This window comes from Psittacula echo (genome assembly GCF_963264785.1).
Source record: "Psittacula echo genome assembly, chromosome: 10".
Classification (NCBI taxonomy): Eukaryota; Metazoa; Chordata; class Aves; order Psittaciformes; family Psittacidae; genus Psittacula; species Psittacula echo.
In genome coordinates this window covers 1,426,824-1,442,626 of record NC_137741.1, presented here as the reverse complement: position 1 = coordinate 1,442,626, position 15,803 = coordinate 1,426,824, and the positions used below count along the sequence as shown (strand labels likewise).

At 59.9% G+C, this 15,803-nt stretch overlaps 2 protein-coding genes across 2 annotated transcripts in view; one reads left to right on the top strand and one right to left on the bottom strand.

Annotated features, from left to right (window-relative positions):
- Positions 1-1,482: 1,482 nt before the first annotated feature.
- On the bottom strand, positions 1,483-11,392 carry PARP6 (poly(ADP-ribose) polymerase family member 6; the record flags this gene model as incomplete). The annotated part of the gene is given in 24 exon segments (XM_080626420.1): positions 1,483-1,610; positions 1,694-1,778; positions 1,914-1,977; positions 2,123-2,202; positions 2,550-2,619; positions 2,824-2,896; positions 2,988-3,100; positions 3,729-3,777; positions 4,004-4,071; positions 4,211-4,276; positions 4,379-4,504; positions 4,585-4,677; positions 4,763-4,858; positions 5,131-5,184; positions 5,538-5,718; positions 5,924-6,073; positions 6,311-6,377; positions 6,470-6,560; positions 6,691-6,751; positions 7,205-7,299; positions 7,412-7,495; positions 7,497-7,547; positions 9,841-9,949; positions 10,698-11,392. Coding segments are annotated over 24 exon segments (2,724 nt in total). The 3' UTR covers positions 1,483-1,507.
- The window catches only part of PKM (pyruvate kinase M1/2), a 20,389-nt gene continuing 15,375 nt past the window's right edge, over positions 10,790-15,803 (top strand). Inside the window, exon 1 of the mRNA XM_080626553.1 lies at positions 10,790-10,916. The gene's annotated coding sequence lies outside the window, so the exon portion shown is untranslated. The remainder of the gene's footprint in view (positions 10,917-15,803) is intronic.

Genomic DNA, 15,803 nt, shown 5'->3' with positions numbered 1-15,803 from the left:
CGGACCCCTCGGTCGCCTGCGGGAGAGGGCGAAGCGCTGCGCTTCTTGGTGGCTTCGGGGGGGGGTTTGGGAGGGTTTTGGGGGGGGTTTCAGGTTTTTTTTCAGCCAAAAACAAAACAAAACAACAACAAAAAAGAGAAAAATGTGAGGTTTCGGCAGAAACGAAGTGCGGTGAAATAAACTTATTTTGTCAAAGTCGGCACCTGGGCTGGTTCTTTGGAGCAGTTGCCACCGGGTCCCACCACCCAAATCCCCCTGCAAAGGCACCAGCAGGGCCAAAGCATCCACCGGGAATCTGGTGGAGCCGGGAGAGGAGCGTGGGCTTCTTTTTATTTGCTTTTCCCCAGGAATTCCCATTTTCCAGAGGAATCCCCATGGTTTCGCTGTTCTTTTCAAGTGATGGGAGAGCTTCGGGAGGATCCATGGCCCGTGGGGTGTCCCTTCATGGGAAAGTGGCTTCATTTATTTATTTAAGGGGTCAAAAGCCCCAAACCTCACAAATCGCAGCAAAACACCGATGGAGCAGGGTGGTGGGGGATGGATGGTGTCACATCACCCCGGTTTGGGTGTTCTTTGGGGCCAGTGAATGGTGATGGACACTGGAGTCCCTCTGTCACCCCCCAGGGGCAGGGGACACTGCAGAGTGTGCCCCCGGCAGTGGGATGAGTGCGCTGGGTCTCAGCCGGTGCCTGAACCTGAACCAGGAGGTTTCTGAGGTCGGTTCTTGCCCTCCTCTACCAGCCCCAGCTGGATCCAACACCGCAGCGCAGTGAGGGCTGCTCCGGGGTTTGGTACTCTCAACCCCTCAGACCTCGCGGTGTTCCCGGGATGATCCCGTGGGAGCTGCTCCCAGCCCAAGGGAAACCTCTGCCACCCTCAGTGTGGCCCCATGTCCCTGGTGTGGGCTCATCCCAGAGGCACAGTCCCTTCTCTGTGGCATGATCCCTTTGCTGTGGTGCGAGGGCAGCACGATTCCCTCCCCAAAGTCCCAACTCTCTCCCAAAGCCCCAACTCTCTCCCAAAGCCCCATCAATTCCCTACAATCCTTTCCCTGCAATCCCATCGTTTCCCCATGATCCTGCCCCTTCCCCGCAATGCCATCCCTTCCCCCCCAACCCCATCCTATTTAAACACTTTCCAGGGACACGGATTCCTTTTTCCTTTTCTCTGTTTCTGGGTTTGGTTTGTTGGTTCATGGTTGGTTTTTTTGCTTCAGTTTCTCATTGTCAGTAAAACCCCTGTCGCTGCCAGCGCCAGGAGGGGCGGCCACCAGCCATGCCAGCCCCTGCAGCTCCTTCTCCGCGCAGCCACAGGGTCGGGGATGCTGGGGGACAGGACGGGGAGGGGACAAGGGACCACTAAACCTGCCTGGTGCTCCCTGGATGCTGGACATTATGGACAGGGGGAGCCGCCGGTGTCGGCCCCGTCTCAGCCTTGAAACCCGCTCGCCCTTTCCCAGCCCAGGGGCTTCACTCGGTGCCGGGCGGTCCCAGGGGGGTCCCACGGCTCAGTTTGTGTACACCTGAGTCCCGATCACACGCATGATCTCCTTCTGGATTTTGGGGTCCTGAGTATTGATATTGGCGTCTCCCACTTGGCCATCTTCGTACCTGGAAGGGGAGAAGGGGAGCAGTGAGGGGTGTCCCATGAGTGTCCCACGGGTACCATGAGGGGGGCACAGCCCAGCACTCACACAAAGAAGAAGCGGGTGCAGACGTGGTCCGAGACGGGGCAGACCCAGATGTTGCCGTGTTTCTGCAGGTCCTTGGAGGTGATGACTGCAGAGGAAGGTGCTGTCGGCCAAGGGATGGAGCAGAGCTCCCTGCTGGGGCCCTCCCCCCCTCCTCCACCCAGCCAGGGGTGTGGGTACTGCCCGTACCCCCCATCCTGTCTCCCACCCCGTATCACCGCACCTTCGCACAGCGCGATGCAGTTCAGGTTGCGGCTCTGGAGGAAGCGGGACTGGATGGAGCGTGTCTGCGGGGAGAGCAGCCGGTGTCACTGCCCCGCCGGGCTCAGCTCACCCCGTACCCAGCACCCATGGGTGTCCTCTCCCGTCCCCCGCACCCACAGGTGCCATGTCCCCGTCCCCATCCTCTCGCGGCGTCCCCCGGCCCGTCACCTGCGGGATGGTGTTCATCCGGTTGTACCGCTGCACCAGCTCGTCCTTCGAAGGCATCCGGTGCTGTCCTTTCCCCATCCCTGTGGAGAAGCGAGGCTCCCATCACTGCCAGGCAGGCAGCACCCTGTGATGACACAGGGACACATGCCACAGACAGGGACGGCCACACCGTGTGCTCCTGCCCTGCGGCAGAGCCTTGGGAACCCCCCAGCAGTTGGAGCAGCAGCTTTTAGAGCCTGGAATATGTTGGGGTTTAGCTCCCCATCACACGGGAAAGCCCCAGCCTGGCTGGGAAGAGGCTGGTGCAGGTGGGAAGTATGCAGGATGCTGCCTGCTGCAGCCAACACAATGCCGAACATCCCCGGGCCCATGCAGGGAGTGGGAATGGGAGCGCAGATGGGACTGGGCAGCACAGGCAGCCTCTTACCTGAATATCCAAAAGAAATACTGGAGATGGGGCTCAGATAGATGCCCTTGCCATAGGCTGCTCCATGCAGCTTGCAGGGAAACACCAGGGTGAGCACCATGGGGTCACCCAACAGCTCGGGCACGGTGGTGGAGGCAGCCCGGCCTCTGCAGGCAGCATTCCACACGCCTGCATCCCTCCCTGCTGCATCCCTCCCTGCTGCATCCCTCCCTGCTGCATCCATTCCTCCCTCCCTGCCTGCCCTGGGCAGTGGGTCCGGCCCTGGGAGTGTTACCTGCAGTTTGGTGTAGGAAGCGTTGACCAGCCCGTTGCGGAGGATGGAATGCCAGTTCTCAATGTGAGAGCCGCTGGAAAAAGCAGCCCCAGGTCAGCCCCACGACACCCACAGCATCCCGCCCCACAGCACCCACCTGGGGGGCTCCCCCCTCGGCAGCTCACTGGAAAGCGAAGGTGCTGCCGTAGAGCTTCTTGGCGGTGCGGAACCGCGCTTCCTTGGCTGGGGGGCTGCTGAGCAGGAGGAACTGGTGCGAGGTGTGCATGAACTTCAGCTGCTACCAGGGGAAAAGGAAGAGCAGCGGCGGTGCCGGCGGGGACAGAGGAGGAACAGACACAGACAGACAGAGATCATGCACGGCAGCCTGGCACTGGGCAGCCTCAGCCCTGCTTTGGTCACCTGGAGCTTGCCGGGAGGGTCAGTGGCATTCCCCAGCTCTCGTCCCTCATCCCACAGCCTGTGACAAATACTCTCCATCCCATATCCCATACCCTGCTTCCCACAGCCCACAGCAGGCAGGGCCCATCCCAAAGGTTGCATCCTGCATCCCAGACCTCTCACATACATCAAACACCCACATCCTTACATCCCTAATCCTGCATCCTGCATCCCACATCCCATAGCCAACACGCTGCATCCTATAGCCTGCACCCTGCATCCCTATCTCCCTCCCACATACCATACCCTATGTCTTTCATCCTATGCCTTACATCCCATACTTTGCTCTGCATCCCATATCCTTCATCCCACATCCCATATCCTACGTCCCATAACCCATGTCCTACACCCCACATCCCATATCCTATGTCCCACCTCACATACCCTCCATCCCACATTCCATATCCCATATCCCACATTCCACCCTCCATCCCGTACCCCACCTGGAGCCCAGCCAGGCCCCTTACCCTGCTGAGAGGCAGCTTGACAATGTGGGATCTGTTGCTGGAGATTATCCTTGGGACGAGGAGGAGGAAGAGAAGGAGGAAGGTCACACAGGGTGGTCCCAAACTCCCCTGGGACCAGGACCCACCCTGAGGCTTGTGGATCAGAAGAAAGGGGCCGAGGGGGTCCTGACAGGGATGCCTGGCTGCTCCCCAGCCTGTCCCCTATCCCATGGGACATGGGGCAGTGGTGGGTCATGTGGGGCAGTGGAATGGGGCCACAGCACCCTCGACCTTACCACTGCAGGAGGGGATGGGCCAGGGGGTCCAGCTTGTCCATCTGCTTCTTGATCTCCAGGTAGGACCCCTGGTAGAGGAAAGAGGGGGTGCAGGTGGGTCCCCCAGCACCCACCCAACCAGTGGCGGATGGAGATCAGCACCAAAAAGCCACCCCTGGTGAAGGGTCCCACACCACGGGGGTCTCCCATGGGGCCACGCTGATGTACCTGGGTCATCTCCCGGATGGACATGACGCTGTCCAGGGCCTTCTGCAGCCGCTCGTAGTTCTTCTTCTACGCATGGAGCAGGAGAGAGGTGGCCGTCAGAGGGCTCCTCGGGGCTCCCCCTGCCCCATCACCCCCGACACGGAGGAGCGTTGCCCCCCTAGTGCTTACCTTGGGGTTGAAGGCAAGTGTTTTGGGGTCGTTGGGGTCCACCACGGAAGGGTAAGGCTCAAAGATGATGCTCTTGCGAGGGGACTCCAGGGCAGCGCGGCACATGGCCACCAGCAGGTCCACCACCTCGGGGACAGAGGGCGGGGTGAGGGGACAGCCCCCCGAGGTGACAGCGTGGTCACCCCCCCCCCCCACACACAGCCTACCTCGGCGCCCGTGGCCACCTCCTCCGCCGCGCCGGACATGACGCCCAGGGTGTAGAAGGAGAAGACGCAGAGCTCGCGGGTGCACACCGCCGGCTGCGGGGGGACAGGGGCCATGGGCAGGGTTGGGGACGGTGACACAGGGTGACAGCCCATGCGGGGCCGCTCCCCATCACTGCACCTTGAGCATGGAGCCGTTCTGGAAGACGTGCTGCTCGTCACACACCACGCAGTACTCATTGAGCGTCGGGATCCGCTGCTCTGCGTACTTCATGATCTGAGGGGGACAACGCCAGGAGTCAGGCCCGTGGTGGCCACAGCACCTGGGAGGATGCTCCAGGCAGCGGGGCTGGGTTAGTGGGATGTGGGACAGTGGGAAGGATGCTCAAGGCAGTGGGATCAGGATGTGGGGCAGTGGGAAGGATGCTCCAGGCAGTGGGCTGAGGATTAGCAGGACATGGGGCAGTGGGAAGGATGCTCTGGGAAGCAGGATGGAGCTCATCCGGACACGGGGCAGTGGAGAGGATGCTCTGGGCTGCAGGACCTCACCTGGACGAGGAAGCCGTACTCCAGCGTTGGGATGCTCTTGCAGTGGCCGCCGACCTGCACCGGAGCCAGAGCAGAGCCTGCTGCGTTATCCCCTTTCCCCAACGCACCCCGACTCCCACGCGGCACCAGCAGCCCCCCAGGACCCCCAATGTGCCAACACCCTCCCAGGGACACAACCACACCAGGGACACGGCACCAAGAGGGGGTAAAACCCCACAGGACTCATGGCCGGCATCACAGCTGGCCCACAAGCACCCACGGGTGCTGGGGAGAAGGCACAGGGAAGAAACCCCGTAGGAGCTCCCTCCAAGCCAAGGGGGTCGCCAGGCCACTGCCCCAGGCCAGCCCCCGGGAATCCGGGAAGGGAAAGGAGAGGAAAGCAAACCCCGAGGCGGGGAGGCACCCACCAGGATGTTGAAGGGGGCGACACCTGCCTGGGTGCTGGGGGGGGGGTAGCCGAAAACCTCCACCTTGGGGTTCTTCACCATACAGGACACGGAGCGGTTCATCAGGCGGTTGACACGAGCCTCAGGAATGCCCAGTTTGCCCTTCAGCACCGAGTCTTGGATGACGGGGAAGCTGGGAGACCTGCGGGCACAGAATCCCCCTGAGCTCCAAACTCAGACACCAAAGTCAGCCTTTGGCTGGTTTTGGGGAGCCACCACCACCTCCTCGGGCTCTGGTAGGGAGCAACAGCATTCAAGGGATGAGTAGGGAAACTGAGGCACAGTCCTGGCCACCAAGGGTGAGGGGACAGAGGGCTGATCCCTTGGTTATACCATCAGGGTCTTACTTGGGGATGGGGGAGAAGATGCTGAGGCCAGCACGGAACTTCTTGATGGTGCCACTCGTCTTGAACCAACTGTGCCGCTTCTCCTGCTGGGTCTTCAGGAAATCATTGCTGAGATGTTTCCATTGCTGGGATGTGAACATGCCCAGGATCCTGGCAGAGAGGTGGCATGGGCATCCACGCAGGGTGCCAGCACCCATGGATGCACCAGTGCCAACTGAGCCTAGTGCTTGGGTGGCCCGTGCCACCCAGCTCCTCCTCTTCCCCATCCCCATAGGGTGAGCTGTGTGGCAGTGGCATGGGGACATGTGGCTGGTTTGGGGGCAAAACGGTGCCTCTGTGGACCACCCACTCATCCCCCTTGGGTGCCCACTGTGTTTTGGTTCTTACTTCTTCAGCTGCAGACCCAGCCCGAAGCCCTCCTTGTTGGACGGCTGGAAAACCTCGATGGATGGTTCTGCAGGGAGGGAGGAGGACAAACAGTCAGTGCTGCTGCTGTGCCCGTGCTGAGAGCCATGGGGACACCGTGTCCTGCCTGTCCCCACTCACCAGGGCCATCGAGGTACTGGGAGAGCGAGAAGCGCAGGCGGAGGACGATGGGCTCCGTCCGCAGCACCTTCCACGCCGTCGCCACCTCCTCCTGCCAAGGGAGAGCTGCCATTTGGCACAGCCCTGAGGACCCCCAGTTGGGGAAGGAAATCTGGGGACCCCCCAGGTGTGTGACCCCACCATCCCCATGCCCACGGTGCCAAGGACACCCCAGGACTCACATCGAGGAAGCTGATGTTCACGTGGAGGTCTATGTCCACGTCATCGATGGTCCCGTACTCCCTGTGAAGACACAGCCTCATGGTGGGGTGACTGTGCCAGGGCGGGCAGGCTTGTGGGGCGGTGATGGGCACGTGTAGCTCCTTGTGAATCAAGTGCGTGCACCCATGAGACAAGGATGGCAATGGGAGAGCACCCGGATTGTGGATGGGTGCCCCAGTGATGGCACAGTTGGGTGTTCCAGGGATGCCACGGCTGGGTGCACCAGGGATGCCCCAGCCAAGTGCCTGGGGATGCCATGGCCAAGTGCTCCAGGGGTGCCACAGTGGGCATCATGGAGATGGCACAGTGGGTGCTTGAGGAATGCCATGTCTGGGTGCTTCATGGGCAGCACAGCCGGGTGCCCAGGGAATGCCATGACCAGACACCCTGGCGATGGCACCATTGGGTGCCTGGGGATGTCACTGCTGGGTGCCTGTGGATGGCATACCTGGGTGCAGGCAGCGGTGCACCCACCTGACGGCCACGGCATTCTCGCTGTAGATCTCCTTCACGGCCTCGATGTCGGCATCCAGCTGCGGGTGACGGTACAGGTCGGCGGCGCAGGTCCCCTGCAGCACAGCACCCCACAGCAGTGTCAGCCCCGTGCTCAGGATCAGGCTCAGGCTGGGGAGTCCTGAGCCCCCACCATCACCCATTGGGTCCAGCACCCGTGGTGCCTACCTGGACGCCATAGAGGAACTCCTCGGACTCATTGTCCCCATCGGAGTCATCATCAGTCCAGTACTGGCCCTTGAGGTCCTGGGGTGCACATGGTTGGGGTCAGCAGATTTGAGGGGGACAGAAAGTTGGGGTGCAGCTGGAAGTGGGGAAAAGGGTTGGGGGGAGCAGGTTATGGGGAAGAGGATTGTGGAGGTGGATCAGGGGTAATGGTTTGGGGGAAACAGATTAAGAGGGAGGGAAGCAGGGTGGAGTAGGTTGTGGGGCAGCGGGTTGGGGGAGCAAGTTGTGGGGAATGACTTGGGAGGCAGCAGGATGGGGGAGTGTCTGAGGAGGCAGCAGGATCTGGGCATTAGGACAGGGGGCAGCAGGTTGGGGGGAGTGGGATAGGGGGCAGTGGGATGAGAGCAGTTTGAAGGGCAGAAGGATGGGGGCACAGCAGGATGGAGGAGCTGGAAGGGGGATGAGGGACCAGATTAGGGGAAAGCAAGTTGGGGACAGCAGGTTTGGGACAGTAGGATGGAGACAGTGGGATAGGGTCAGCGGGATGGGGCAGCGGGATGGGAACAGTGGGATGGGAACAGCAGGATGAAACAGCGGGATGGGGACAGCGGGATGCGACAGCGGGATGCGGCAGTGGGATGGAGCAGAGGGATGGAACAGCGGGATGGGGACAGCGGGATGGAGCAGAGGGATGGAGCAGAGGGATGGAACAGCAGGATGGAACAGAGGGATGGGAACAGCGGGATGGGGACAGCGGGATGTGGCAGTGGGATGGAGCAGAGGGATGGAGCAGAGGGATGGAACAGCAGGATGGAACAGAGGGATGGGAACAGCAGGATGGAACAGCGGGATGGGGACAGCGGGATGTGGCAGTGGGATGGAGCAGAGGGATGGAACAGCAGGACGGGGCAGTAGGATGGGGAGAGCGGGATGAGGGCAGCGCAATGGGGACAGCAGGATAGGGCAGCAAGGTGGAACAGTGGGATGGGGCAGCGGGATGGGGACAGAGGGATGGAGACAGTGGGATGAGGACAGTGGGATGTGGCAGCAGGATGGAACAGGAGGATGGGGATAGCGGGGTGGGGACAGCAGGATGGGGACAGCGAGATGGGGACAGTGGGATGGAGCAACGGGATGGGGCAGTGGGATGGGAACAGCGGGATGCGGCAGCAGGATGGAGCAGACGGATGGAACAGCAGGACGGGGCAGGAGGATGGGGAGAGCAGGATGAGGGCAGCAGGATGAGGGCAGCGGTATGGGGACAGCAGGATGTGGCAGTGGGATGGAACAGCGGGATGGAGCAGTGGGATGGGGCAGCGGGATGGGGACAGAGGGATGGGGACAGCGGGATGTGGCAGCAGGATGGAACAGGAGGATGGGGACAGAGGGGTAGGGACAGTGGGGTGGGGACAGCGGGATGGGGACAGCAGGATGGAGCAGCGGGATGGGGCAGCGGGGTGGGGATAGCAGGATGTGGCAGTGGGATGGAACAGCGGGATGGAGCAGTGGGATGGGGATAACGGGATGTTGCTGCAGGATAGGACAGCGGGATGGGGCAGTGGGATTGGACAGCGGGTGGAGGCCACGCACGGAACCGCTGCAGAGTCCCGGACGATGGCGGGGGGGGGGGTGTCCTCCCCCATCAGCCCCGTCCCCTTCCCGTGCCGGCGGACCCGGGGACACTCGGGGGCGCAGGGGCCTGCCCCCCCTTCACCTCCCGCCCCGAGCAGGCCCCGTCCCGCCGCCCTCCCCGGGCCCCCATCCGCGGGGCCTGCTCCCGGCGCCGGGCCGCGTACGGGGCTGTCCCGGTCCCGCCGCGCCCCCCGCGGCCGGCGGGTCCCCGCTCACCATCTCAGCGGCCGGCGGGGCCTGCCAGCGCCTCCATGCTGCCGGGCGGGCGGGCGGCCATCGGGCCTTGACGTCAGGGCCCGGCGCGGGCCCGGCACCGCGGCGTCACCCGGCAACTGCCGCTGACGTCACCCGAGGGACCCCCCCGGTACCCCCGAGCACGGCACCGGACACCCCGGGAGCGAGGCCGTGATGGATCCCGGGTGTCCCCAGTGCAGGGTCCTGTGGCCCCAGCGCGGGGTTCTCGCAGTCCCCAGCACAAGGTCCCCCATGCGGTGGCCCCGTTGCGTGTCCCCACGGCCCAGCTGTGGTCCCCAGTGTCCCCTGTGCCCCCAGCACAGGGACCCCAAGGCTCAGTTTGCCCCGTGGTCCTGGCACAGGGTGACCATTTTGGGTCCCCACATGGCTGGCATGGGGTGCCCACAACCTAAGACAGGGTCCCCAGCATCCCTAGGACAGGATCCCCAGTGTCTCCAGTGCAGGATCCTCATAGTTCCAACATGGGGTGATCAGTTCGGGTCCCCACATGGCTGGCATGGGGTGCCCACAGCCTAGGACAGGGTCCCCAACATCCCCAGTACAGGGTCCACATGGTCCCAGTGCAGGGCGGCCATTTTGGGGTCCCCATAGGGCTGGTCTAGCGTTCCCATAGCACAGCGCAGGGTTTCCAGTGTCCCCAGCATGAGGTCCCTATGGTCCCAGAACAGGGTGACCACCCTGAGCCCCATATGGATGGCACGGTGTCCCCACAGGGGGTCTGCATAGCAGGTCCCCATGTCAGTGACATGTCCCCACCAGTGCAGAAGAGCTGTGATGGGTCCTCAATGTCCCCAGCAAAAGTTCCCCATGGTCCCAGGGCAGGATCCTCAGTGCAGCATCCCCCAGCGTGGGATCCTCAATGTCCCCAGCCCAAGTTCCCCATGGACCTAGGACCGGGTGCCCCACACGGTGTCCCCAGGGTGTCATCACAGGGTCTCCAGCACAGAGTCCCCTCCAGCCTGGTGTCCCCATGCTCCCATCTCCGTGTCCCCAGCGCAGGGTCCCCATAGTCAGGGCCCCAATATGCTTTGTCCCTGGCAGTGTTCAAGGCCAGGCTGGACAGAGCCTTGGGCTACATGGCCTAGTGTGAGGTGTCCCTGCCCATGGCAAAGGCTTGGAACTGGATGATCTTAAGATCCTTTCCAACCCAAACCATTCCATGATTTCCCATTCTCAGCATCCTCGAGGTGGGGAGTTAGGAAGCTCAGGACGGCACATCATAACCCCAAACGCTCATCACCGCTGCCCGCACGGAGAGGGGCCGCAGCCCCAGCCCCTTGGGCCCACCAGCGCCCCGCAGCCGGTGGGGGGCTGAGAGTTGTGGGGGGCGCGGTGCCTTTAAGAGCAGCGAAATGAGGCGCGGCGCCTTTAAGGCGGCGGCCACGCTCTGGCTGCGTACTGCGTTATAGCATTCCCTGAGAGCCGTGTGCATCCGCCGGAGAAAGGAGTTCCGCCGCCCCGCCTCCTCCCGCCCCAGAGGCGGTCGGCGGAGGGATCCGTGGGGGGGCAGGGGGCGGTGCTGCGGCCCCCGGGATCACCTTGGAGAGCGGAGGGGCGGTGCGCAGAGGAGCGGCGGTTGTCGGAGCGGACGGGCGTGGGCAAGGCCGGGCTGCGGCAGGTAACGGCGGCCTGAGGGACAGCGGGCGGCGGCGAGCAGGTGGCGGTACCCGCCGCAGCACCTTCCGCCGCCGCCGCCATCATCCTCATCCCCGTTCCCGCCGTTGGGCGAGGGTCTCCTTCAGGCGGCGGTTGGGGGGTGTGTGTGTGGTGGTGCGCGCATGCGGGGGTCTCGTGGCGCCGAGCACGTGGCGCCGCGGCCGAGTCCCTCCCGCCCGGAGCATCCCGGTCCCGCCGCCCCGGGGCAGGGGGGTGTGTGAGGGTGTCTGTGTGTGTGTGGGGTCGGTCCCTGAGGCGGGTACCGGGCGGGAGGTGGCGGGAGCAGCGTGTGTCCCCCAGCGATGCTGTGAGGTGGAGCGCGGGGCCCCGGTTGCAACATCCCGGCCGTCTTCCTGGTGGCCGCGGCTGGACCGGAGTCTTATGGGAGGCTGAGTCAGATGGAGCGGGAGCGGAGCGCTGTGCCGGCCCCCCCTTCATCTCCCTCCCCGCCCCCCCCCCGTCAACCCCGTGCTGGCGCTCACGTAAGAGCCGACTCTGAAGGGCATCAGCTTAAATCAGCGTACGGCTGGCTGAACTCACAGCGATGCTGCAGCCTCTTTATTCCCCCTTCTCTGCCTCCGCAAGAGATGGCCCCTTTAGCATTAATCATTTCCCGTAACTATGCCTGCTTGAACACGTCCGATTGATTTGGACAGTCCCGTGAACTGTGAAAACCTTTAAAACGTGTTGAAACCTTCTTTGCAGGCATGAATAGTGCTTTTATCGGCAGACAATGGCAACCTCGCAGTGTCTCCTCGGACTCGTAAAAGTATACGGCAGTCTCTAAACCCCTGCTTTGTTCTGATAAGACAGCTAGTTATCAGCGGCGCCCAGGTTAACAGAAATCACTGCTTTTTGGAGGTTTTTGTGATGTTAATGCCTTAACTTCCTGGCTACCCCCCTCCTGTGAAGGGCTGCTGCAAGCCTGACCTGCTTTGGCCTGAAGGTTGGATGACAAAGAGGTTTTTCAGTTACCCAGATACCTCTTGGGAAATTCGAGGGTTTTGGTGCAAAAAATCAGCCCATAGCAGGTAATTTTATGCTTGACATCCCATTTATAAAGCAGAATTTAGGCTAATGTAGAGCAGTGAAGTTTGCTGGCCTCGTGGCTCATGCTGATGCCAACCTGTTTCCAAGCCATGCCTTGTTAGCAAAGGCGAGGCAGGAAGCTCTGCTGTGAGCCACGTGTTTGCAGTGCGGTCTTTTGCCTGCAAAACCTATCCAAGAAGCTTCACTTTCGCTAGATAACGAGCTTGTGGAGACTGTGGCCTGTGTTTTCCATGACTGCCTATTTCTTTATCTGCCCCAAGCCGTCAGTTTTGTGATAAGCCCAGTTTATTGGAGTGATCACTGCCGGCGTTAATTCCCTTTCTGCACACCAAACTGGTAATTTAATTTGAGAGGAATAAGCCGTTTCCCGGGCTGGCTGCACCACGTGCTGGGCCTTTATCTCCTTCTCCCAGGGGGAAGAATGTGCCGGGGCTGCTGCAGGGTGGTGATGGATGGTGGCACGTAGGGAATGGGGCTGCAGTACCGTGGCGCTGCCGCCCAGAGGCGCAGCAGGTCCCCATCCCTCAGGGATGCGCACAGGGATCTAGACCTCCATCTAGAGTTATTCAAATGGAAAACCCACTGTAAAAGTTCCTTTTATAATGCAAAAAGGATTTCTTTACAGCTTCCTGGAAGGCAGCTAGGTGGTTTCTGTTGGCCTGGGGCCGAGCTGGAAGTCTCCTTGTCCTTTGTCAGAGGAGCACACTTCAAGGTTAAATCGGTGGGTGTGCCCACACTATGGATACCCTCGAGATAACTCTTTTTAGTCGCCAAATACCTTACGCTTGTCACTTCAAATCGCTTAAGTTTTGTTACTAAGTCTCCTTTATATCTTTGCCCTCAGGGAAGGGCAGGCTGGGCTAAGGCAGAGCTTATTCCTCTGCACACAGGGGAAAGTGCTGATGTTGTCCTGACCCTTCCAGCTCCGTAACTCCAAGAGGCCAGAGAGGCATCTTTCTCCATTGCCACTGTGCAGTGACTTGTGGGACTCTCTCCAGTGGAGCTGCAGTTCACTGCTGGGGAGAGCATACATCAACTGGGAGCAGGTGGTGGCTGCTGGGTCCTGTCCAGCCTTGCAGAAAGGAGATGGCTTTGGGGTGGCCATCTTATACTTGTGTAACGGTGCAACACTATCTCCTGCAAGGGAAGAGCTGTTGCCTCCCTGTCTGTAAGAGGGGATGACAGGCTGCTTTAAAGCCTGCCTTGCCCCAGAGCTGTGTTTTTGTGTTGTTGAGAGACTTGAGCTTCTCCAGTGAGCACATCTGATGTTTTTCTGGGCTTTTTTATGGCAATCTGAAGGCTTGCCCAGTTTCATAACCCTGCCCGTCTCCCATGTGTGTGCTAACTCAAATCATTCCTGCCTCTGGCCAGGGACACTGGGCGTGAGCAGCCTTGTTGTGCAGCATCAGTGAGGTTGTGTAAGTGAGGCTGACCCATAAAACCCAAATCGTCACCGGCCATGAGCCTGCCTGCAACATTCAGAGGCAGTGCCATCTCTGGCATGGCGATGGTTAACGCTGGTGCTGCCTGGGGATAGTCCTTGCTGCAGTTTCCGCTTCCCTCTGTCACCGATAACAGCAAAGACTTGGCCCAGGGTGGGGATTGCTGCTGCTGCTGCTCCTTTCTCCATCCCCTGGGCAGATCTGATCAGGAGGTGCAGTGATTTCAGAGTTTCTGGACTGCAGGATGAGCTGGCTGGAGTTAGTCGCCTCACTACTGCAGAACCGGTCTCTGCCCTCACACGGGCTCTTTCTAGAACATTCAAGAGCCAGGGAGATACCAGACATCTTGCTTAAAGCACAGGCAGCCCAAGTAATAAATGTGGGGGTTTAATGGTTATTCCTTGAGAAAGGAATTCACATTTATTTGGTGCTGGAAGCATTCAGACTCTGTAGGATATTGCTTACCCCCCTTCATTACCCAGCCCAGACTGAGTGCTCTGTGTCTTCAGGCGTCCTTGAAAGTCTGAGCTCCTCTGTTTGAATTAAAAAACCCCAAACCTGGCATAGTGGGAAATGCCAAACATTCCTGTTATATTTGTAAGCCTGCTCCCTCCAGGAGAGCTCAGTCGGTGCTTTGTAAATACAGGATAGTGGGAGGCAGGAGGAAATCTTAGAAAGCAAAGGTTGTTGCTAGCATGGCACAGTGCTGCAGGCTCATGGGTCTTAGGGATACTTTCTGGCTGCTGTATTTCTGCTTTTCCCCCCGGACAAGGTCATGGTGTCTCTGATTGACTTTCTGAGTGTGCTGAAGTGCTCGTGAAGGGGTTTTTGGCTGGGAACTTCACTTCCTTTTATGTACTTACAAGGACTTTAGGGGGGTTAAAATTATATTTGCAAATGACTCGAGTGGGTGGGGGTTTTTCCATGAGACCTCACATTGCCTATTTTAAACCCCCCCCAGTCATGCTCTGGGTGCAGTTTCCAGCTTGGAATCCTGTTGTTTCATATCCCTCATTCCCAGAGGCTGTGCAGACCCGCTCGCCTGTGTGGAAGTGATTTCCCAGCAGAGGCTTGTTGGTTTTGGCATCTGGAGGAGCTTGTGCTGCTCCGCAGGTGTCGGAGGGTGCAGCAGCAAGTGTTAGAGGGCTAAAACACAATGTTTCAGGGCGAGCAGTGGCTTTTCCTATAATAATGGGACTTTCTCCGCCTTTTTATGTGGGCAGACTTTCTTGTTGTGACTCCGGTGAATCAGAAGCTTCTGGCAGGGCTGAGGGAAAGGAGGTTTTGCCAGGACAAATTATGGTTTTCGCTGCCCTGGCTCCTTTGTGCCGCATGGGAGCGGGGCGATGGTGAGTCAGGGCTGCCTGCGAGAGGATCCGCACGTACGTGGGGAGGGGAGGAGCGTTGGCATGGGCAGGCACATGGCAGGCTGGCAGGGCATCTCCTGCCTGTTCCTCAGAGATGTGACTTCCATCTCTTGACGAGGCTTTTGGGGTTATTAGTGCCTCTGTTTCTAACCTGAATGCTCTGAGCTTGCTGATGCGTGAAGTTAACACTGGTTTGTGAGTTACTGGGGGGTTTTTATGTCTGCTTGGGGCAAGCAGAACAACCCTGCCCAGCAGCCTGTTTCCATGAGCACCACACTAAAGGTCTGTCTTCTAGGTGAAGGCAGCTTATGCTGAAAGAGCAGCCTGCTTTGAATATCCTCTGTGTGCTCAGGGGATGGTGTTTGAAGTGGAAGTGTTGTTTGAAGTCAGAGCTGGTGATCTGCCCATGCCAGCAGCTACCACCTTACATCACTCTTACCAGAGGCTCTTGGAAAGTCAGCAGTCTTGCCTGGGCAGGTTGAAGAGGAAAGACGGCTTTTAGCTGCCATTGCTGCTTGAGAGCACAGGGACTATGGTGCAGCCAGAAGTGAGCCATTAGGAATGCCCAGGGGCACCAGTGCTGCTGGGTATGGGCCTCCTCCCATCGCAGTGGACAGTTAAGCTTCAGTTCAGCTTCCTCCTGGGACTGTGGGCTGTTCTGTGTTGTGGGGATACTCTAGTGCTGTAGAGGCAAGCAGTCTGAGTTCAGAGAGTTGTTGTTTTTATCCAAACATTGAGAAAAGTCAGCAGTTTTAAATGTTGTGGTGGTTTGCTGCTCTGGGTGAGGGGTAGTGCAGGGGATGGGGCGGACCTGCAGCACCCTCAGCTGAAGAGTCTGTGAGTGTATTAGATCTTCAGTCTTTGCATTCTCTGCCAAGCTGTTGTGTTTAATCAGCCCAAGTCTACTTGCTGGCACAGGCTTAAAGGATGGGACTTAAGCTTAGGTGAACATTGCAATGATTAGGTGTTCCTCAGCACAAGATTACCTGT